General features: G+C 49.1%; 1 protein-coding gene across 3 annotated transcripts in view; it reads right to left on the reverse strand.

The window, feature by feature from the left end:
• PCDH1 (protocadherin 1) overlaps nt 1-24,699 on the reverse strand; it is a 53,719-nt gene that overhangs the window by 8,979 nt on the left and 20,041 nt on the right. For all 3 annotated transcript variants that reach the window (XM_042790096.1, XM_042790097.1, XM_042790098.1), the window contains exon 4: nt 16,942-17,161. In XM_042790096.1, the coding sequence (XP_042646030.1) occupies nt 16,942-17,161 (220 nt within the window). The remainder of the gene's footprint in view (nt 1-16,941; nt 17,162-24,699) is intronic.

The following is a 24,699-nucleotide window of genomic DNA, read 5'->3' on the forward strand; positions in this document are numbered from 1 at the left end:
ACCAATTCCCCCTAAAACAGATTTTGTGCTTGTGGTGTCGCTTACATGATCTCCTACCCTGGCACAGTGGGGCTTCAACCTTCACTGGACTATAAAAAGCAGAATTATTACATTAAATTACCGAATAATTATGTTAATAACTACCTTAATAGGATTACAGGGTTCAAAGGTTAGGAAATGCCAAAATTAGGATTGTCCATGCAGTCTTAATTCACTCCATGAAAGTCTGCTTCATGATGCAGACCAGAATTATGCTCTGGTTGAAAATATTTTCCATGGGATCCCTTTGCACCTCTGGGGGAGAGGACAGAACCACCTGGGAGATATACCAGGCTTTTTGTGAAGAAGAGGCTTTGCCACTGAAACTCTACCCCACAGGCTGCAGAAATTAGGGGAGGTACAATGAAAAGGTCAAGAGGTCACAGAAAATTACTTCTCTGAAGCATGGAGCTGGAGAGTAGGAGGATTGCTTTACTATTGAGAATAAAACTAGCAATTTCCTTTCATACCTCCCTTAGAAGTTAACTATCTGAAGAGATTTCACTGGCACTTTTCAAAATATTTGGTAAATGGCAAATGTCCACTATGAAAATGTGTGTCCTTGCAGTTAAAGTTTGTCAAAACTTCAAGCAACTGAAAACAAAGTCAGGTAATGAGCGTTATTGGGCAATCTTCTTCACTCACATTGCATAAAACAGAGTAACAAACCTAGCTGCAAAATGAAATCCGGGTTCCTATAATACCCAAACACTGTCCTCTGCCAACCAAGAACTTCTCATGACACCCAGAGACAACAGACATTCAACAAATAACCACCAGAAAGGTCTAGGAGTCATGCAATAACCAAACCAAACCATGCAATAACCAAACATTCTTCCAGTCTCATTATTTGTTCCTGCAATACCCAGCCCAGGTGAGTAACAACTCCTGTAGTAACTTCAGGAGTGCACAAAGGTCTTGACAAGAAGTTGTGGGCAGCAGAGCAGCCGCCCTTCTCCCCCTCTTGCCCAAGGAGGAGGGGCAGGTCAGAGCACAGGGATTTTCTGGCTTTTGAGCCCTCTCTTGCAAGGGCTAATGATGGTTATGTAAATACTCAGTGGAACACCACCTGCTATCCCCAGGGGCTGTCAGCTCATGCGTGCCTCCTATGCACATTCCTGCTACCCAAATACCTATACAATTGCTCCTTCCACATTCCCACCTTGCCTTTGCCGATGCCTCCGGTGCACAGGATTCCTCCCAGACCCTCCCAGTGGGGGTCCTGTCCCCCTGTCCAGCCAGGACCTCCCCCCCCCCCCCCCCCCCCCCCCCCCCCGCCTCCCTGGGAACACGTGGATGGATAGCCCAGAGCCTCCTGGCATGACCTGGGTACCGGTGTGCTGCCAGCCGATGGGATGGGGGTGACCAGAAGGGGCCAGGCCACCAGGAGCAGTGCCACCCATGCCCGTGAGAGCTCTGGCTGCCCGCTGACCTCACACCTGGGTGTCTACAGCTTGAGGTGCCCTCTGGAGCCCTCCTGCCGGGGTCTGCTGGGGGGGGGGGGGGTGAACAGCAGGAGAGCTGAGGTTGGGGCCGTTGTGGTACCAGGTCCTGAGGAGCTCCGCAGCCATATTATTATGGGTTGCTGACATACAGTGGTCCTCTTACCCCAGCACCCTCCTCCCATCTCAGAGCATCCTGGAGAGACAGCATGGCTTCTGGAGGGGACCAGAGACCTGTCCCGTGGCTCCTGCCAGAGGACTGTGCCCTGCACTCCTGCCACGGCTCCAGAGGCTGGGGCTGGCACTGAAAGCCTTGGGACAACAGCGGGGGCAAGGGCAGCAACCCACCTGCCCCAGGCCACCCCCCCAGCTGCCACTCACAGGAGGACGTGTTAAAGCAGCAAATGCTTCTTACAGAAGGAACCTGAGTGGTTAATCCTTGAGATTTACCTTTGTGCCTGAGCCTGTGAAAGGCAGGGGCTTAATCCTCTCCGACCCAGCCCCTCTTCTCAGGCACGGTGCTCAGGGGGAGCGCACAGAGGGACCCCCCTCCAGCCCCCATCCCGCACGTGCTTCCAGGTGAATTGCAGCCCCCCCATCCCTGGGGCTGGCCCCAGCACCCTCTGTATTCTGCAGCCCACCGCTCCAGCCAGCCTTCCTCCAAGGGTTAATCTTCCTCTCTAGAGCTTCTCGAAGCTAATTAGAAAGAGCCTGGGCAAGTGTGGTGGCAGACACCGCTGCACTTATCTCCCCACTTCCGGGGCTCTGCCCTTATCATTTAATTAAAGCTGCAGTCGTGCTTCACTTCCTGGCAGCAGCTAATCAGGGAGGGCACTGGAGCTTGAGGCAGCCTTTGCCAGTTCACCAGGCAAGAAGCGGGAGAAGGGCAGGGAACATGCCCCAGGAAGGACAATAAAAGGGAGAAGAAGATAAAGAAAGAGTTCCTTTGTGCTGGCAGCCCAGGGAACGGGAGGGCAGCGAGGGACTGAGCCCCAGCCCCAGTGCTGGGGGGGGGGGGGGAGACAGGGTCCTCTTGGCTCTGGATGGATGTCCATGATGTCAGCCTGGGAGCAAGCCGAGAATCCTCCCTCCACCACAGGCAGGCTGGGAAGCACTACAGGCTAACTCCATCTCCCAGCAGGAAGAGGACCCCAGACCCTCCAGCCTGGCCCCAAAGCAGCTCTCCCAGCACGGCACCCTCAGATGCACCCTGACACCAGAGCCCATGCACGCCACATGCTCCAGCAGCAGAGCAAACCACACTCAACCCTCCCATGGGCAAGGAGCGACCTGTGCCATGCAGTACCCAGCACCCCAAAGAAAACTGGGGACCCCCAGAGTACTGGGGGAATGGGCATGTCTGGGAGGGATGCCCAGCAAGCAAAGCGGGGGGATGTCCATCAAGCAACAGCAATGCAGCAAGCTCCTGCACCAGGTCTCTGAGGGAGGGCAAGGATGCAGAAGCCCTGGGAAATACTGTTGTTTGAAGGGAACACAATGATGTGTGGGCGCAGCTACGCAGGGATGTGTGCTGGTGTACATTCAACGTGAGCCTCAGGCATTTTGGGGCAAGCAACCCCCAACTGATGCTGACAGCTCCCGTGCCAAATTCCACACCTCTCTTCCAAAGCATGGTTAAGCTAATAGGTCTTGAAAAGAAATCCTTATAACCAGTTTGTTAGCAGGGCTGAGACAGCATGTCTTGTTCTCAAAAAACAGCTGGAACTCCTCTGCTAAAACTTAAGAAAAAAAGAAAAATAAATCAACCTGAGGGAAACCCAGCATGGAAAATTTAAGCTTTAGAGTTGGAAATCTGCTGAAGTGATAAGCAATCGAAAATAAGTCTGTATAATACAAAATGTCAAGCAGCCTGAGGCTGCGCAGTCTATATAATGATTCTCATTGCAGGCTCCAAAAGCTGCTCTAAAGGCACAGCCTGGTTGGGAGATGTATGCGTGTGCCTGGCATGCTCTGAGCAGGAGCAATAGAGCAATTGTTTCAGCCTTATGACAACACTGTACAGTCCTTCTACTGCTCCTGAAAAGGGTGGTCCTCTCCCACCATTGCTCACCTGCTAGTTCCTTAATCCTCCTAGTGTCCTAATCGTATCAGCAAGAATGAACACATGATAATTTAATTTTTTTAAAATTAATTTTCAGCAAGACCGGTTTTCTCACCTCACCTACAGGCTTCTGTTGGATGGGAGCAAATGGACAGCCACACACACAGCCTAGGAGTGTATTGCAAGGTGTACCAGTTCATGTGCAAAGGGACTTAGGAATACTGCTCTGGTTTTATGAACACTCTCTGCGTTTGCTCCTTGGTGGCTGCTTTTCATTGTACATTTGTATTAAGGCTCTTGTGTCAAGGAGAAAAGAACTGACATACGCATGTCTGCCTTTGAACAAAACCATTGTCAAGCTCCATCAACAATTTAATAATCTTTCACTAGCAGGACAATGAATTGGGGGAAATTATTCTTGCAGGGGGGCCAGTAGCCACACAGCAAAGTGCCGTTCAAGGCCTTTGAAGTCACATAGGTGTTTAACTGACAAAAGAAATCACAACTTTATGAAAAGGGCTTGCCTCAACAAGGGGATCTGGAAACAAAGGAAACCAAGACCACTCGGAGGGAAGCAAAGCAGGGGAGAAGGAAGAGCCCTTGGAAGAGAGTCAAACCAAACCCCAAGGAAACTGGGAGAGGAAATGACAGTATGGATTTGCATGCATATGCATTGTTTTCTTTACACAGATCTTTCCTGGTCTGCTTAAGAGTAAAGTGAACACATTAACTTGTCGTTTCAGCTTTTTTACAGTCTGTTCCGACTGTAGAAACGTACTGGTTGCCTGAACCATAATGCAGGTATGGAGGAGGAAGAGGCCAGATCCTTGCCAGAATTTGTGGTGGGTATTTGAAGGATCTGGGGACAGGCACTGAAGCCAGGGCGGATGCTCTTGGGCTGCTTTGAGGAGGAAATGTCCGTCTGCCTGCTGTTAGAGGATGCACACACAGAGTCAGATACCACACCCAGACACAGAGAACCAAATGCACATGAAATCCAACATACAGCAGTTTTGTGAGCATTAGACCGGAGGTATGGACATGAAAATTTGGAGGAATGATCTGACACCAAATGAGGGTGTCTGCTGATTGCTCAAAGATCAAGAGAAGTCCACGCAGGAGAACCTAAACCTCTGAACTACCCAGCCCATTTCTCTGCAGTGAAGAGACATGCCACAAACCCAACTAAAAATGCACATTATTGATGCCTCAAACACCCACAGGTTCAGAGGTTGAAAATCTGCAGTGCAAGATAAATGGGGAGAGATTTTGTGGCTGGCACACGGCAGAAGCAGCACGTGCACTGGTCAAATCCTCCTGTGGTGCCACCAAAATACATGCCAAGAAATCAACCCAGGTGGTTAACGTTTCTGAATTAAACCACTTGCCATCTTGCTGGTGTGATTCCCCACTGAGGCACTGAAAGGATTTGCAGCGCTGATGGCTGTGGCCAGGGAGGAGTCACCTTCTCATGTAAAAAATGGGAGGTAACAACGCCAGTGCAGCTTGCTAAAGGCTCAGCTCTGAGCAAACAGGAGGATATCAGTGTGCTGATGCAAATGGGGAGGTTTAGGAATGGGGCAGGCTGGTTATGGTTTGTTTGGGAAGACCAAGGGAAAAGACCCAGATACCAATGAATTGCGCTGCCCTGTGTTTGACATCAGGATGGCAGAAAGGCTCTCTTGTGGGACAGTGGGAAAAAGAAGGATAATCACTTCCGATAGGGAATATCAACCTCCAGCTACCCCTGGGTGCTGTAGTTTACAGACTGCTGGAGGTTAGATGCAACAAAGTTTGCACCACTCGAGGGAGACCTGCCAGAGGCAGTCCTAAAGGCACAGAAGGAATAAAACACTCTTTAAAGAACAAGCGAGGATTAAACCTGCTGCCTAAGATCCTGGCAGGACAACAGGGATACATCATCGCCTTGCATTAGAGGCAGATTGGCAAAGGGGATTTGCCAGCTCTGTCACCCCCAAAGCACAGCACAAGGGAACAGCAGGATGATCATGAGAAGATTTTGATTTCACGGTCCAACAGAGATGTATGAAAACTTCCAGAATCAGTCCAAGGGCATAATTTTTACAGATTATTTTTTCAAAAGGGAGAAGATGGTAATAGTAGGTCTGCTCTTTATGCATAGTCCATAGCAATAGAAAATATGTGTGTAGCATTCAGCAAAGCAGCGGTGTACCTGTTCAAAAGAGCAGCCCAGAACTGGACAGGTAAAGAGCTCAAAAGGATCTGTGATTTGAGAGGTCTAGGATCGGCAATTGACCCTTCAAAGGAAGCCATTAATCATCATTAAGGAGGTTTGTGTCCCGAGGGATCAAGAGGCAAAACAACTGAGTCCTGTGTCTTATGATGTGGGTTAGTAAAGAGCGAAAACAGGGCTTGGAGAAAGAAAAATGAAATGTGTGTGAGCAGCAGGGTTTACCTGCAGCGAGGAACTTCCTGAGCATGGGAAGGGTTTGGGATCCAGCTGCTGAGGGAAACTGATAGGGTGAACAATAGCATCGAAGCAGCATTGTTTTCAGGAAAGGCAAGATATTTGCCTTCTCTCACTGATTTATCTGCATCTCTGTGGGTGCCCCTTCCTGTGTGGCTAATAAGCAGCAAGACACTAGACATGGAATACACAATTTCTTTTGCTTTTATTCATTTTCTTTCTAGATATAATAAGTCTTGCTTTTGTCAAGATCCCTGTTGTCTGGGTAATTTCATCTAGAGATCCTCAAGGAACAGAAATCTCTATATCCCTCAAAGTTTAATATCTTGGTTTTAGTTGGCATATTTTCAAGCAATAACTTATACAGCTGAAGAAGAAAAAAAGATTACTTATGTCTAATTGGTATTATACTAATTACCAGCAAAATACATCAGGCAAATATCACATCTACTCACTCTCTGTCATTTTACATTCCCTACTCCATCTTCTCTTTCCTCAGCAGCTATAAAACAACACAGCATGCCGCTCTGACACATCCCTGAACAAAGATCATATCCTAATCCTCTCCTCCCTTCTCTCACTGCCTCCTTGTTTTTTCACTTCCAGGCAAGGTTGCTTTAAAACAGACACAGACATATCACTGATTGAGAACTGCTGGTTTTATGAACTCGTGCCCGTGTACTCCATCATCCTGCTCCTCTCTGCTGGATCCCTTCCCCAGCCTCTCCCAGTGTTTCTTGTACAGAGGGTTTATGGCCATCCATGTAAGAATCCTTTACCTTCTATATCTGAATAAGTATATGAACACAGATAGACTAAAACAGAGGCACACACAGGCCTCTGAACTGATTTATTCCTGACTCACGGCATTTTTGACAGTTTACCCTAAATTATTTTAAAAGTGAAATAAGTTAAATCTGGTAATGCCAGTCTTTCTTATGCAGCAATACGGGTCCTGAGTGTACATCTAAGCATCTCCAAGACCCACCATGAGTACTGTCCTCATCGTCCAGCTCATTTTGAGGCTAGCCTGCTTTCACGTGGTTCAGAGCAGCTCTCTGCCACACAAGAGCCCTGGTGCAGTTTGGAGGTGAACACTGTGGAGGAACCCTTCCCAATGGACAGGATGAATGAAATAACGCTGCCTGCAAGAGTTTAGCCTAGTAGACATGAGTTTTACTGGGACAGTTGGCCTCAAAGTCCAAGAACAAGATCTGGGTCTTTGTTTTTAGTGATACGATGGTGGAAGGAGCACCCATATAGGACTTGGTATCCATCAGACCCTGGGCAGTCCCATTCTTCCAGCAGTGGGGTGCAGTCCTCCTTTCCCATGAGAAGGGAGGCTGGAGCCCATCACAGAGATTATCTGGGAAGCCTTGTACCCAGTGCAAAGACACAGCCCCTTCTCCATCCTATTGTCATCTCCAGTAACAACAAACAAGGACAACCTGTCACTGCATGCCTCCAAGACCTGTTTAGATGTGCCTACCTGGGTAAATGGAGCCCACCAGCCACAAAGCACATAAACTTCCCTCATTTCTGCTTGTTGAGAGCTTCTTGTCCTGCTCAGACTGGATAGAGGGCTGAGGAGTTGGAAAGGGAGCCCAGGTCCAACCACACTGCCCAGGGAAGAAGGAGCTGACCACCATGTGGCTTCTCAACACCGCTGTTGTGTTGGCACTGGCCCTGAGCTGCCTGCATGGTTGCATCAGCTCACATGAAACGAGCCCTGGTTCCTGCAGGGGAACCTCAGCTCTCTGAAAGGAAAGGCAAACGCAGGGGCTGATACGGTTAGATAACCTCTGAGTCAAAGCAGCCTATCCTTGGTATCTCTCACCAGATGCCATGACTAATGTTAGATTTATGGAGTGTCCTCTCTGCAAGTAAAGCAAAGAGCTAGCGTTACAACCACTTAATGGAGGTGACTTCAAATCAGGATGGATGAGAGCTTGCGGGAAGGAGACAGGAAGAGAGATTCATTAATACTGAGAGCACAAAGGATAAAATCCTGGGGAAGAGCGAACAACTGAGACTGACATTTGACCTGTCTCAGTAGCAAAGCTCACACTGATTTCACTGGGGACAGGAATGAATCCCTTATCCTCTATCTCATGCCTACAAGAGGGATTTTCCACCTGAAGGATCTACACCTGACCGATCCTTCAAACTCAGGCACATGCTATTGTTATGAGGAACAAAATGCAGTGTGCAGTCCGCAGGAAGCTCAAATGGGAGACTCCACAAGCTTCTCTAGCATTAAGTTTAAATCCCACACTAATGCAGATCCCTTTACATGGGAAGAGATACTGCCAAGCAGGAAGGTTTAGAAAGACATTCAGGAGCATTTGGAGGCAGATAAAGGGGAAGTAACTGAGTCAGATCATACAGGAGCTGGAAATGGCGTGTCAAATTATTCCAAAAGGAGCTTTCTGAAGAAGCAGGTCTTTGAAAACAACCAATAGTCTGGGACTGCCGAGGGATCCTAGTTGTCTACTGCTTTTACACTTGGTTGCTTTCTTTGGTTTAGCTGTTTTCTAAACCTGAATGCCAACCTCATCTGGATGTTCACTTCCTTTCTGCAAAATCCCTGCTTTCTGCAAGCTCATCTCTTTGTGGAGCCACAGAGTAGTCAGGTTAGGGAAATTGCTCTGACTGGAGAGTGATATGGCAAAAAAAAAAAAAAAAAAAAAAAAAAAAGTGATGCAGCAAAACTTCAGCCTGATCAGCTCCCCAGTCCAGTTCGCCATGCAGCCAAACAGCTGTGTTGGCACAACAGAGCACGTCACACATGGACAGGGATGAGCAAACCAAGCCAGAGAGGAGGGGAGCTGCCTATTTTGGCGCTCTTGCTAACAAAACACACGGATGCTGGCTGTGGTTAACAGGTTCATCAGCAGAAATGCTCATAACTCAGCTGCTGGCTCTTCCCCATGGATGTCACATGGACCATCTGCAATTGCTCCAGAGTACCTGTCCAAAGGAAGGACACGAGGTCTCAAGCCCTGTTCAAAAGCATATTTTAAAATGTTATAGAAAACACAAAAGAAGAATCTGAAGGAGCTTCATCCAACCCCTCATTCTGAGGAAATGTTCTCTCAGGAGAGAAACATGGTACAAACAAAGAAGGGACCCACACTCTTGTTCCTGTTGTGGATGTAATTCTGAAAGCTTCCTTCTGTAACACAGTTCAGCAAACTTGAGTTGAACATGAATAGTTTGACGATGACATAAGCCACTCTCCGGAAAATAGACTTTACACCAAAGAAGGGCAATTTAGATTTGGGCCAGATAAGAATAGCTGTGCATGACCATTTGCGTGGGCATTTGTAACCATTGCCAGGCAAAAGTAAAAAAACCTAAGTCCTGGACTTAGTGGCAGTCACCTATATCCCACCTTGCAACCACCTTGTGAAGGTGAATTTCCCTGTTTTAGTGTCACTAGGGCTGCAGGAGTGTATGTCGTGCCAGGTGAGAGCTATGACCCAGACCCAGGCCTGCTGAGATGAAATGGTGGTGGAAAGTGTTCCTGCCCTGAACTGGAGGAGGAACATGACATTGCTTCAAATCTCTGGTCTGGGAGACTGGGAAATCCTCCTTTCCCTGGGACCGTAGAAGCCGTCTTCCCTGCATAAGCTCATTTATAGTTCTTAGATAAAAATTATATGCTCCCATCTGTTGGCAGTTGATTCTTACAAGAAAAGACTCAATGTTTGCTGTGGGGCTGACCAAACTTAGTGAACAGAGTGGTTCCAAAAAGCAAGGTGAGTTTTGGTCTAGCTTTCAGCTTATTCTCCAAGCCTGTGGTTTCTGCAGTATTTCCCCATAAATCAGCAAATTTAGAGCAGAGTCACCTCTCTGAGATGTGCACTCACAACAGCACAGGAAGAGGATCACATTGGGTAGGGCTTCCAAACGGAAGAAAGAATAAAGATTAAGAAAAATGACAGGATTTTCTCCATCCAGTAGGTTCAAAGCAGGGACAATGTGAAGGACATAAAGAAGGGAGATGACATTCCCTAATTTCCATCATTTTGCCAGAAACCGCAAGAGGGAATGGAAGATAACACAGCCCAGCCCAGGATCACAAGGAATAGCAAAAAACTCAACAAATCCAATCTCAAATGCAAGAGGCACAGATATAGCCATAGGGACCTATATATTCTAGAAGAGAAGGCACCTTCCTACTGAAACACGAAGCTTTTTGTCTCTTGGGCATTGACTCAGAACAACTGTCCTGCCTAGATTTTTTTATAATGACCTAATGCAACCACAGTTCAGGGACAGAAAGGGGGAGAAAATTTATCAGAATCCAACAGGGAAATTTGGTTCCTTCAAATAACTCCTCTAGAGATGTTCAGGATCCCCCAAGGATCTTTGGAGAACCTGAGGACAACCTTACATGTGCACTACCACATAATCCTGTGAGACAAGAAAGACACTGTCAAATAAATTATTAAAGCTATTTTGGACAACGTCTAGAGCAAGTAGCATCGCATCCTTCTTAGAAGGTCTTGAGAGGATTAAAGGTATTCTCTGTAGCTAGTAGCAATGTACTTGTTAGTCTGGGGAAGAAAGAACAGCTGTATCCTGTTTACCCTGGGATCCTCAGTACAATTAAGGAGGGTGACCTGGTTGACGTGGCATGCCACAACCGCTCTGACCTGAACGGCTCTTTCGTAAGAGGGCATTTACCCAGACACACGTGCTGGAAAATATGGAGAAGAAGAAATAGGGTGAGAACAAGTTTGAAATTACAGCTCATATAGAAATGGCATGTTGAAACCAAGGTGGTGTAATTCGTGACCATTTGCAATCTGTCAGATGTTGCCTCTCTTGATAAAAATCTTTTCTCACATCTCTCTTCAGTAGTGATTAGAAAAATCAGAAGCTGTCTTTGGGGATGAACTAGCATTAAGTGAAGAAAGTAGAGACACTCTTAACTTCTTATGAAGAAATGCAGATGCCTGTAGAGCTGAAGGTCACTGAGAAACCCAGACATAATTCGTAGAAGTAGATGAGATGCAGAAGATGGTCACAGAGACTGTGCACTCCCTAAACAAGAGCAGAACTTGGAAACTACTAGCAATGACAAAACATCTACAACAAGTAATTCTAGCCCTGATGTCAATAGTCAGTGTTAAAAAGGAAAGAGCTACAGATGAGTTAAAAAAAAAATCCCGCAATGGCTCAGCTAGAGATGAGTCCAAGCACCAGTCAGACCCAAGCCAACGGTCCTCAGCTGCTCAGATGTGTGACCTGTTGGTTCTCGGTCAGCAAAGGGGAGACCGGTGCACAGTGCCAGGCAGAGACCATCTTTCTTTATTCCACAGAGAGCAGCATTTATCCTATCCTACGCCATACCCTCAGTTTTCTCCCACAGGTGTGAGATCTTTCAGTAACAGAAGAGGTCTGTGTACCAGACAACCTATCTGGGCTCACTGGCCTTTGACCAGGGATGGCACAGAACTAGCTCAAATCCCACGTCCCAGATGGAAACCCAGTCAAAAGCATTCCTCAGCTCTCCGCAACAAAGCAAAAATGCTGCAGAATGCGTTTGAAAAAAAAAAAAAAAAAAAAAAAAGAACTGCAGACTGAACAAGTGCCTGGAACACTTTCATCAAGACAAAAGGGACATTTAAAGATAATGCAAAAAAAGAAGAATAGATTTTAAGATCTAGAGACTTCACTCTGCCAGAGGAAGAGATGGCAAGTAATTTTTTTTTGTCCCATCTGCTGGCTGGAAGGAACGGCACAACAATAGCAGTGAGAATCTTAAAAAGAAGCTCATGACCAGATTGACACTAAGCAGAAGATGGGAGATAGTGGCTGCTCCATGCTGCAAATCCATCTCAACACCGTGAGCAGTGAGAAGGGACCGCTGGTTTGGGAGTCCTCTTCGGAACCACCCACCTTCTCAAAGTGCTGTGATATTGCGGGGTGCACACACGGCCCGGTGCTAGCCAGAAGCAACCCTGTTTGCAGACGATGGACACACACGTCTGTCATAAGACTATGAAGACAGACACTAGTAGTCACATTATCTCTGTGCCTGGTGCTGCTATGGACACCGCTGAGTGCTGCTGGAGAGCTGTGGGCTGTCATCTGGATACGTCCACACCGCTAAAAGGTTGTTGGCAAATTGGCGGTCATGCAGAGAAAAAAGTGATATGAAGGAACAGAAGACTTGAACTATAATCAGAAGTGTAGCAAAGAGGAGCAGGAGGGAAAAAATCTCCCCAGGCTGCCTTTGCAAGGGTTGCCAAAAAGCAGCACATACATTCAAGATGTGCCAGATGTTGCTGCTGCCCAGGAATGGGGCTGCAGGTCTGTGGTGGCGTCATGAGCAGATGGCAATGGCTGGAGGAGCGCGAGGAAGGGTGGGAGGAAAGGAAGAGAGCCCCAGCTGCCAAAATGTCTTGCCTTGGCTCCGCTCACAGTAAGGGACTTGACTCAGTTTTTGAGTGTATCAATGAGAACTTTAAATGTTGACTCGCTTGCATGTGATCTACAAGTACGCATCAAGTCAGGTATCTTTTAATATCACAAGAGTCGATGGAAAGAAAGGGGAGCTTGGGCAGCTTAAGCTTGAGCAGAATTGAAGTGTGGGCCTGTGAAACTGGGGACAGAGAGGATCTACCACTGGAAGGGCTCACCAAGGGTCTCTCATGCTTGCCACCATTTGGAATCTGCTATCAAAATGAGATCTTACCCAAGGAGTGCTCCCCCTCAGCCATGGCGAGACACAGAAATCACAGTGTGTCATGCAGGGGTTAGACAAGCTGCTCCTTTTGGTTTTACAATGCATCAATTTACCCGTCTTTCTTGAAACAAAGGAAAATCTGGACTGAAAAGGTTTTATTAAGTCCAGCAGTTAAACTCTGGAAATGGTATCTCAATTCATTTGCTCAAGCTGTGCTGAGGTGTACAGAGGAGGTAGGAGGCCATGAGGAAAAGGCTGGCCTTGTCAGAAAAACCTGTGGCTATGAACCAGGCGAGAGGGGCTTACATTTAGCTCTGCCACGTAGTCCCAAAGCCATGCTGCTCGCGCCTCGTACGTCAGCAGCTGCCCGGAGGCAGCCGATGCAGCCTCGCCTTCGCCGTCCAAAAGCAGCTGGAGACCTGCCGCGCGGCTTGGGAGCACAGGGATGCTACAGCAGCTCTCACCTTCCAAAAAGAGCAGACAGAGACGCTGCCAGCTCATCCAGGGGGTCACCCAAAGCTAGCAGACATCTCATAAATGCAGATTATAATTTTCTATTTCATTCCCCACCTATGGTGGAATTTCTTCCCTGTAAGGGGAGCTGTGAGGATAAACTCATTAACATCTGTGAAGTGCAGATACTACTGCACCAAGTGCACTGCAAAAGCTCACGAGATGATTGTTAATTACATATTCAATGTAAAGCTGTAATGGCATGCATTAAAAATGGCACGGGGTCCCCACTTTAAATAATGGGAATAAAACAGAATAAACATTTGCCTTTGTTCTGTGGGCTGAAGAATGCAACTCAGAAATACTCCATCCAATCTATTGTCATTTTGGGTACCTTTGTACCATGGAGGGACAGAGCGAAACAGTCTTCACGTAATGTTTCCTAAATTGTATGTGCTTGGTCCTGTAATCTCACTAAATTCTCTCCATCGTCAATGGAGAGAGCCTGGCACTTTCATAATCTAAACTCTGCATGCATTATGACAGGGAAGATCCTCTGCAGAGTAGAATCACTCCCAGGCTCCTTCCAACTAAAGCAAATCTGTGACACAGGGGGAGCAGATGTCTTTAGCAAAAGCAACGGGTGGCCAAGTGGGAGACTAAGCTCAGTTCCCAGCTCAGTGTAACCCACAGAAGTGGATAACAGCACGGCAAAATGTTGGGGAGGAAACAGTGGGCAGCTAGGTAAAATACCAGGGATGACAAATGCCTGGGATGACTGAGGAGCTGGCACATCAGTGCCAAGATACTGGAGAAATCTTCATCAGAAACATCATAATTCCTTCTGAAAAGGACCTGGCTCAGCCCCTGCAATACAGCATTTTACTGCAGTCTGCACAGTAAAAAGTGTCCAAAAAAGGAGGACACTGATATGTGTGTTAATCAAGTGAAGAACCATCTACAAAGAAAAGGCATGGATCTGTCTTCCAGTTGAAAAGCTATAAATAGCCTTGCATACTTGCTTATCAGATTGGTTCGGCTGCAGGGATAATCTCCTGGAGAAAGCAATGGAAGCCCTGTTATGTTGGATATTTATAACTAGATGAAAGCCTAAAAAATGCACAGTCGTGTCAGTCTTGTGCTCGTGCCGCAAGAGAGGGTGTGTGGGATCCAATTCGTCTCTTCAGTTTAATATAAGGTCAAGAATGGCTTAGTCTTTCTAGCTTCACAAAAAAACCCCAAAATCTGACCTCTTTGAGGAGCTGGTGCTGCTTTTGAGCAGCTGCAGAAGTCAAGACAAGGACATGGTGGGACAGTCCCCAAGAAGATCATGATGGTCCCATATAACTGGAGACTCTTTTCAAGAAGCAAGACATGACCCTTCTCTGGACAAACAAGACAGAGGTCTTGTTTGCACCACAGAGAGGTCTGATGTGCCACATCTCGGGCAGGGGGACTGTAGGAAGTGCAACTCCGATGAACTGATTTAACACGACCCGTGCCTCCTAATCTCCAGATCACCTGGCCTGGTGCTAGGGTCCCCTGATAGTCTGCTTAACGGATCACAACCCTGACCCCAGCCCCTCAGGTTCGTTAAACTGCCTTTGCCAGATTATCTGCAGAGCACTGGGACCAACTAGAGTTAATGCCGGTGAATTCCCCAGAGCTTTGGCCTGCCATGGCCTCTGCACTGAACCTGGTTTATATAGGTCGGGACAGCTGCTGGAAGCACTGGAGCCTGACTTCTCAACCACTGCCACGGGAAGGGAACTGAGCCAGGACAGGTTGAGGGACAGCGAGAACACCAGGGTCACAGTTATCCCCTGGGAGCCTCTGCACATGTCTGTATCACACGTGGGTTTGTTCATGGATGGATGTGTGCTGATTTCTGTCCTCCTGGGCTGTGAACATAGACAGGGGCTCTTGGGCAAAGGGAGGGAGCTGCCCAATTCATAGGACAGGTTGGGTTTTGTGTTGCTGTGGGCAGGGAGCCATGCCCAGGTGTTCTGTCCCTGTGAGAGCCGTTGCTCTGGGCAGTGTCCTCTAGCCTCCCTCAGATCTGCTCATCCCAATCGAGCAGACAACGAACATCCCAGGACTACAGGTAGACCTCTCTGCCCTCCACCTCTTGCTGCAGACCGTCCAGGTCCTCCTTTCTCTCTCTCCTCTTTCTACTTTTAGCCCTGCTCCTCCCTGATCATCTTTGGGTTGCCTGTCACCTTCAGGGGCTCAAATTCTCCTCTTCCAGGACCATCATCACCACTGCCCCACTATATCCTTCACTACAGACATGTGGCATCTCCTTGTCCACATGCCCTTCAAACCTCTCTTGCAGGCTCAGGCGGGTAATCAAGGGCACTTGGGAAGTCCAGTACTGTCGTCCTGCACCAGGACTCCAGGAACCTCTCCATACTGCCCTTCCCAGTTGACTGGCTGGTACTTTTGGAAAGAAAGTGATCTGTACAACACTCCTAGACAGGAGGGTGCCTCATATTGCAAGAGCAACAAACGGATTTAGGAACCCTGCCAGAGCTGGCACCACCATGTCTTGCTTCAATGGTCGTAGCATAGAGAACTCCATCGTTACTCTGGGAACTAACCTGGGAAGATGGAGGAGATGCTCAGCTAGACCTTCAAGACCACGGATTACCCTATGCCCCACGTGTTCCTTAACAGGGGGACCCAGCAAGTTTGCAGCTCCCTAGACCAGCTGAACACACTCTCGGCCATTTTCACACCACATACAGACCTGTCCCAAAGTCAAGGATGCTCCCAGAAGTAGGAGACTTCATCAGAACTCTTTGTACCTCCTCTTTTTCCCTCCCAGACGTTTCCCTGAACTTGTCAACTCCACTGCAACCTCCCCTCAGTACAAAAGCGCAGAAGGCAGCAGGTACAGGAAAGTAGATGTTATGTGCACAGCCAGAGCCGAGTCCGAGGAAGCAACTTAAGCTGGCCAGAGAAGATAGCTTGGGGAGTGGGCTCATTAAGGGTAGTCAGGCAGGCAGCACAGAGGCAGCACAAGGAGCAGAACTGGGGTTGAAGCTGCGCCAGGGCAGGGGAAAGCCAGCTCTCCCGCAGTGAGATTGCAGACACCTCCAGTGGGGTTCTCAGGTTAAGGTGGACCCGAGCAGAAGGTGACCTGAAGGGCCCAATGAAGGCAGGACATGCCACTCTTGGGTTTGCCACCACCACGTTCTCTGATCCTGCACTCCACACATCTCCTCACCCCAGTCTGTGCCCCTAAACTCGCTCTCCCCCTCTGCTCCCTGGGAAACTCCCACGGCTCCGACACCCACCACAGCATGGAGAGCTGCATCACACCCCGACTGCCCCTACACCCCTGCTCTGCCATGGGGGCAAATACCCGTGGGACCAGACTGTGGCACGCAAGCTCACCACCGGTTGGGCTACAACCCCTTCTGCATGTCACCTGCTCTGCCATCTCGGACCAGACTGTTGGGCCCGCTGTCTACATCATACCAATCCCATCTGCCTCCGGCCAAACCCATCTGACCCTTCAACTCTTCCCACTCCCACATCTCCTGGCCTCCCCCAGACCTCCTCTCCCTCACCCACCTCTCCCCTCCCCACCACATCCTTGCTGCTCTCTTGCTTTGAGCCTCACCTCTTCTCCAGCCTCCCAGCCCCACCAGACCTGAACGTGGCAAGCCTGTCCCAACCGAACTCCTCACCCCGTCTCACCCGAACCAAGGGAGGTGCGGCCTCGGGGATGAAGAACCTCAGGTGCAGGGTCCCTGGGGAGGGGGCAGGCACACATGCCACGAGCACGTACCATTCTCAGGGTGCTCCATCTCCCCGATGCTGCCATCGGGCGTGGTGCGTTCGTAGTGGTCCTCAGGCAGGGCTAGTGGCCCGATGCGGGGCCCCGATGATGATTTGCTGCTTGGGGTCTCTGATTCCTCCAGCCCGCTGTCGTAGTAGCTGTGCTGGGAGGGATCCTGCAGGTCCTGAGCCTGGCTGGCTGCAGAGAACGTCACTCGACGATGAGGTAACTGGGAGAGAAGAGAAAAGCTGTTGCACTACCAGATGAAGGCAAAGGGTGGGGGGGTCATCAAACCTGACTCCTAAACAGAGGCAGAGTTCTCCTGCCCAGCACTTCCAACACCAGCAGGGTCCACCATCAGCCCCCCACAGCCAGCCTGACGGAGACGGCGCTGGGCTCCACCCCAGTCAAGAGCACCCCATCAGACACCACCCCATGCAGGGAGCACACCTCGCATGGTCTCTGCATTCCCCTAACCCAGCAGCAACCTCCACAGCTCGTGCCTCAGCTTCTTCCAACCCTGGGCAAATGTCCTCTGCCACCGCAGGCAGGCTCCAGAAAGGTCCCCTGTTAGCACAGCATCCTGAACCATTGGCCCCCACCCCACCCTTCACCTGGGGTCTCCACTCAGACTCTGCATGAACCCTGTGTGCTCTCAGAGACCCGATCTCGGAGACCCACCTGGCCGAGCCCACCCAGAGCCTCTCTGATGGGATCACCACCCAGCACAGAGCTACGGCATCATCTATCCCTCACCTTTCAGCCTCTGGCCTGACACCATCTCTCATCCTCAGAGGTTCTCCTCAAAGGGTCACCATTGTTTCTTTTGTCTGCTTGTTAAACATTTCAAAGACCCTACTTCACACTTTCTCCTCGTGCTTGGGAGGAGCTCCCTGAAAACAGCCATTCAGCTAGTCATTATCCTCCTCCAAATCACTCCATAAAATCCTTCTTTGTTGTGATTACCAAGGAGTGGAAAGGGTAACACAAGTTCATAGGGCAAGAGAAGGATGAATAAAACACAAACACCAAGAGAGAGAAAAAAACACCAAATCACCCATAAATGTAGGAAGGATTCCAAGAAAGGAGCTATTTGATGGGGATTTGAAGGTGATCAGGAGAGAGAGGAACCAACACACCATTTAGGCTGAATACCTTATTTGCTCATGTCTTTACTACAACTGAGTGGCAATCAGGCATCCCACACAGCTAGCACCAACGAGGAAGGGAAAGGAATTGAGACTAACCAAGGGAAGGAACACACAGGGAGCATTTAGATGAGCTAGCTGCTTCTAGGGTGGTTGGACCTGATTAAATTCACCCCAGGTGCTTAGAGACCTGATTTAAGTAAGTTCAGAGCTGTTAGTGCTTTTTTTTTCTTTTTTTTTTCCCTCTTTTTTTTTTTTTTTTTAATATACTTTTTTTAAAGAATTTGTAGAGAATCAGGGAGCTTCCAGAAGACTGTGAGCTAAAATAGCTCCTGTCTTTAAAGATGAGAAAAAAGAAGAGTTGGAGAATTATAAAACAGTTAGCTTAATTTCAGTTCCTGGAAAAATACTGAAACAGATAAAAGAACTCTTTGTAAGTACCTACAAGATAACAAGGAAATGAGTAACAGCCACTGTAGGTTTGTCACAAACAAACATGTCAAGCCATTGAACTTCTTCCTTTGAAAAGAACATCAGGCCTTGTGTATGAAGGAGGAGCAGTAAATGTTATATTTTGACTTTAGGAAGTTTTCTGACACTATTTTAGACTATATTCTCATAAGTAAGGGAGGAAAACAGTGTAGGTGCAGCATAGTACTTTTGTGCTTAGATAATATAGTGCAATTCACTGCGGGGTGGATGCAAAGCATTTAGAAAGTTGTATTCAGAAAGTAATTACCGAAGACAGGCCTTTCAGCTGGGACGATGTATCAAATGAAATTCTTTGGGTTCTGTCCCGAGTCCATCTCTAGCCTGTATTTCCATTAACTGCTTGGATGACAGATGTGGAATATATCTGTCACATTTGCACACTTGGGAAAAATAATCACCAGCGGGCTAGCTGAAGGACTGGGGGATACGACAGATCATGGGTTGACTATCCATCAACGGTGTCAATCCCTCACCAAGGAACGCATCTATCTTGGGATGCGTAAACAGGTGCTTTGTCTGTAAGTCCCGCAGGGATCCGCCTGCTCTGCTGGGCTCCAGCAGGACTTCAGAGGCAGAGCTGCGTCCACTTTGGGCACCACTTTCAAGAACACATGCACCAGTTAAGCAGAGAAGAACAGAACCAAGCAGCTGTTAGAAACCATGACAAAACATAAAAAGATTGAGGAAACTGGTTTGGGGAGGAGAAGGCAAAGGCAGCACTCTTCAAGCTCATAAAAGCCTTCTGCAATTAAGCTGCTGCTTTTAGCCATGGACAGACAAGAAGGGATGGCCTTCACCTGCAGCAGGGAAAACCGAGGTTAGCTGCTATGGAAAAAAATACAGTGGTAGGTTTAGCCAAGTGCGATAGGTCGCCAAAGCAGAAGGTACAATCTTTGTCATGAAGGGACAGGCAAGCACCTCCCTGGAGGTCTTCGTGCACAGCTCTAGAGGAGCTGAGGTGAAGGCAGCCCTGTGTGCAGGTGACCCCCCAGACGTCACTCCCAGCCCGTTTTGTAGGCTGGGCAGCTGGGCAAAGCCCGCAAAAGCCCTCACTGCGCGGACATCACTGCCCACCACGCCAGGCGCTGCTGTCCCACCGCTTCCTCCTGCACCCTTGCCTGTCTGAAACCGCTTCCCCCCATCACCGGGGCTCACCCCTCGCTCGAAGCTTCTGCTTTCACCTGTGCTTGTAAAACCCCAGACAAACAACCAGGGCTCCTTGGGGTGCCTGCAATAATGCAAACAAACAGCCTCAGAAACCCAGCCTGTGACAGCTATTATCCCTCCCCTGAGGGGTCTCCTTCCACAGAGCACCACTTTTACCTGAAAAACACCTCCTTTAAACGTCAGATCCTGCCTGGCAGCCTTTGAAAGGGCTCTTCTCCTCACTGCAGGACAAAGGCAACCCACATTCAACCCCCACTCCCCTCCAAGCCAGCACGGCAGCATGGCACTGAGAGGGGTTAGTGCCCCCCTTGTACCCTGCGCAGCCCTGGTACCTTGTGCCTGGCTGAAGCTCTCTGCCCAGAGCCTTGTTCTGGAGTCATGGAAAGACACTGAATCCATTTGTTTGGCATTGACTTGCAGAAATTGGGTTTTGTATGACCTTTCTCTGCTAGGTTAAAGAGCCTTTCAGCGTGCAGCGTTTTCCACACAAGACGTTGCTTGTACAGTACAATCAAGGCACGCCTCATTCTTCTTTTTGAGAAGTTAAACAAACTGGGTTCCTTAAGTCTCAACCTGCAAGCCAGCAAATCAGTCTTGTGGCCCTCATCTCTACTTGCTTCAGTTTTTCCCCATTCCTCATCAGAGGCGATCCCTGCGGGACTGCTGATGCCATCTCACCAGGGCTTTCCGCAGAGTCTTGCTTCTCCTCCTACCTCTCAGGTTTTTCCATCTGAGAACTGTATTAGCCCTTTGGCAGGAGCACCGCAAGTGCTCACACTGAGCTACTCATTCAGTGTGACCCTTAAATCCATTTTAAAGTCAGTGCTTTCCAGGATATAAACCAGCATTCCCTATTTCTCAATGTACAGCTTTGCATTTGGCTGTGTTAAAATGCACTTTGTTTAAATGGGCCTGGTTTACCAAGCAATCTGGATTGCTCTGCATGACTGCTCTATCCTCATCATGATCTCCCACTCCACCAATCTCCGTGTCAGCTGCAAATTTTATCAGCGGTGATTTTATATTTACTTCCAGATCATTGATTACAACGTTGAATGGCAGCGGGCACAGTACTGCTGCCGAAGAGCTCCTCCAGGAGAACCTCGTTCCACGAGGACTCCCGACCGACGACTGCTGCTCTTCGCTGAGCTGTTGATAAGCCAGATCTTCATTTATCTAACAATGCTTTACTTATAATGAGTAGTGTTAATTCAAAATAATAATAACAACAACAACACATTATCAACTCGGCGCTTTCTCGAACTCCGAGTTGATCGGCCTTACGCTGTCATCTCACACCAACATAAAACCAGCCCTGCTGCTTCAAACCCACAGGTATGCCTGGCGCAGGCCCTGTCCCTCACAGCGGCCAGGAGCAGATGCCTAAGGGAAGGTTTAAGAGCTGGATCTATCGTGTAATGACACTGCCCAGTATCGCTTCCCATCAAACTGCGTTGGCTGACGTCAATGCTATTTCCATCCCTGAGCTTCCTGCCTTAGCTATTAATCCAGCTGTTCCCTGGGGCTGGTGAGGACAGTGTGTGGTGCTCACAGCATCCCCATCGCTATTCCAGCTGGCTCACGGCGTCACTGCCCTCCCACTCCTCCCGGCCCATCCTGGGCTCCCCAGCTCCACTAACACCCGCAGATCACAAGCCTCCTCCTCCAGACCTTTGAAGACTCTTTGGCGCAAATTATTGCATTCGATTATTTCAAATATTGCTGTTTCAAGGAGATGATATTTTGAACGTCTTTGCTGGTTACCAACTCATTGGCACATACTGCATCCCACATTGTTATGTCTCAGTCCAAATTACTGGAAGTATTTATTGAATACTTGTGCATTTTTCTAGATAATTAACAATTTTGCAATCTCCATTTGGAAATTACAATTACTGGATCCCACCTCTTCCTAGCACATTTTTTAAAGTACTCCTTATTGTGTTTAGCTTGTCAAAATTGCTTTTCCCCTAATGTTTTTGGCTTTCTTTGTCAATTTTCTGCACTCCATAACTACTCATTTCTACTAATTGCTATACACTCCCTCCCTTTTCCCTTTCCCCCCCACCCCCACCCCACCCCAGTATTTATTGTCTTTCTATTTCTAACTGCTGTCTCCACCCTGCCACTGCACTCCAACGGGATTTGGGGCAAAGCTGTCTGGCTTTTTAACTGAGGAATTACGGCTCTGAAAAAACTCCTTTTGAGGCCTCCCCAGTGCTCATTCTTATTTTCCTGATGGGGAGACCTGCCTGTGCCAGCCTGTACACCCGAGGAGCAAACCAAGCCCCCCCGTCCCCGAATTTCTGCAGGGAGCACGGGCACCGGCAGCTGCTCTGATGAAGACATTGAACCCCTGGTAAATCCTGCGGGTTTCTGCTGTGCACCAGCTCAGGTTTTTTTCCTGAGCAAGGAATCGTTTGCAAGCTCATATGTTTAATGACCCCCATCCTTAGTGAAGTGCTCTCGTGCCTTTTTCAGTCCGCGCCTGCTTTTGGCCTCCGTGGCATCCTGCAGCAATGAACTCTCTGCCTGTGCGCTACGTGGAAACGCACTTCTCTTTGGTTTTACATCTGCTGCTAAGGTAATTTTTCCTTGAACTTCTCCTACCTGCAGGGTTATAAGAAAACATGAGTAATTGCTCCTCGCTCTACCCCTTTCCAATTTCACAGATCCGCGCCGCATCCTGCTCCGCTGTGTCCTCTGCGAGCTGCAGCGTGCGAGGACGTGCAGCCTGTCCTCCTGCAGACCCCGGCCAGGCCAGGACAGCTTTGCTGCCCTTCTCCATGCCCATGCCAGCTCTGCCACAGCCCTTCTGCAACGGGGAAGGCAGGGTCACACTCAGAGTTCCAGTTTAGGGGTTTATCTGACAGTAGCAGAGCCTTGTTTCGATGAGAAATTTTCTCGTGGTCTCTCCAACAGCCATCCCCAGCCTGCCTGGTCTTGGCTGCAGACCCCCAAAACCCCCCACCACTAGTCCCTGCTGAGGGGCTCCTCCATCCTGATGCGCTCTACAACGAGGGTCCCCACCCACGGATGCTGGAAGGGGACTAAGGGGACCCCCTCCCTTCTCAGCCCCACTCTGCTCCCTCTTGCTTCTTCCCTTCCATCGCAAACATCTCCAGCTCTCATCGGGACCACACCCAGCTGATTTTCCTTGCTAAACCCAGAGAAAACAAAGTCAGCCAAAACGAGAGCAGTGCTACGAGGGAACGGGGCTGTGGGATGTCGCAGCAGCTCCCCCCCCAAAATTCACAGCATCACCTCCCGCGCAGACGGCATGGACCGAGCGGCAGGAGATGCAGTCTTGTCTGACAGACCAGAAATTGCTCTGTTCACAAAGGAAAACTTAAAATCCGCCCCGGGCACCCTTCTCCTGCTGCCTGGAATGGTGTGGTATAACAGCCACCCTGCTCCCCGCCTCCAAGCACCAATTAATGCTGGAGTGGTGGAAATATCAAAATTGTTAACTACCTCGCTGCTGATCCGAAAGTGGGATCCGCGGCTAATGGGTTTATCTGGCAGCCTCCAATTGCTCCTGCGCCTCCCCACATGCCAGAAGCCTCAACGGCCTTTCAGCCAGCTGCCAAAGGAGCTTGCTTCCCCAACAGCCGCCACAATGCAGCAACTCACAGGGCTGCAAGTGAAAGGCAATGTCAGACCCAATGCCCAGAATATAAAAATAAGTGACAAGGGAGCCATTGTAGCACATGAGTTAGTCAACTTCAGATTAATTCATGAACCCCTCTCTTTTACAAACCAATCTGGAGCTATGCAACATCCCTGGTTACTGAAAAAAAAAAAAAAAAAAAAAGCCCAGGGACCATGCCCCAAACGACACAGATCCAGCTTCTCATGTATAAAGGCTTTGCTGCATGTGGGAACTATTTTATTTGCTAGCATCACGTCCGGAATGGAGCATGGCTCTAGTGCAGTGCAACGCAGGCTTCGGAGCAGGAGACTAAGGGGAATATTATGCCCATGGAAACCAGGGCAAGCCTCGAGGAAAGCTGGACCTGAATTGCCAAGACCCATCCAGGGCAATGCTCTAGCTCCAGGAAGCCGGACACAAGCTCAGCTCATGGCCATAAGCATACATGTAAAATAACCATTTTACAGCTTATCTGAGCAACAGCATGTGCTTCTGCTGGTGTTTTGGGGCGAGGACAGAGTCAGAGCAGACAGCTCTTCCCATCCTTTCCCCGGCTACCCCAGCAGCACACTGTTTGGCTGCTGCACTGAATTTTGGAGAAGAAACCTCCCAAGAACATCGCCCACTCTTCCTGTACCCACCCTCACGCCCGGAGCTGCCGTACCTGCAATGTTACAACATTAATGGTACCTGCAATGGTACAAACATTAACCACAATGTTACGTGGCACCAGGCAGAGCAGCACGGTGAGGGAGAGTGTTTGCATATGAGCAAGGAAGGTAAATGCTGCTCTGGCTTGCTGTCAGCCTCCTGGCACCTACAGTAACCCTCCGCTCCTCGAGGACTGCGCTTCTCCCTCCTGTGCCCCCCCCGGTCCCCTTCGTGGTCTGGGGATCCCGTCTGCCCCAGAAGGTTCCTCCCTGTCCTGCCACAGCATCTCCACATCCAGACTTTCAGAGGCACAAGGGCTAACTATCTCTTTGTAAAGTGGACCGAACCACACCAGAGCTGCAGTTCCCAGCAGTACCAGGTTGCTCCCCTTCAGCACAACACGAAGGAATTGAGGAAAGAGCTGGTGCAGAGCAAGGGAGCAGGTCCCAGGGGCTCTGCCTACTTTGGACAAGGGAGGGATGGAGCAACCAGGCAGGACAACTGCCTGCCTGGAGCTCCAGCCAGCACAGACAAGGGAGGGAAACAGATGGACACAGGTTTAAGAAAAGGTGTGGTCTGTGCACACCTGTAAGACCCCTCCTACATTCTGAAAAACTGTTCAGACCTTCCCAAAGTTTTGTCACTGAAGGTGATGTC

This window comes from Tyto alba, unplaced genomic scaffold (assembly GCF_018691265.1).
Source record: "Tyto alba isolate M040663 unplaced genomic scaffold, T.alba_DEE_v4.0 Super-Scaffold_17, whole genome shotgun sequence".
Classification (NCBI taxonomy): Eukaryota; Metazoa; Chordata; class Aves; order Strigiformes; family Tytonidae; genus Tyto; species Tyto alba.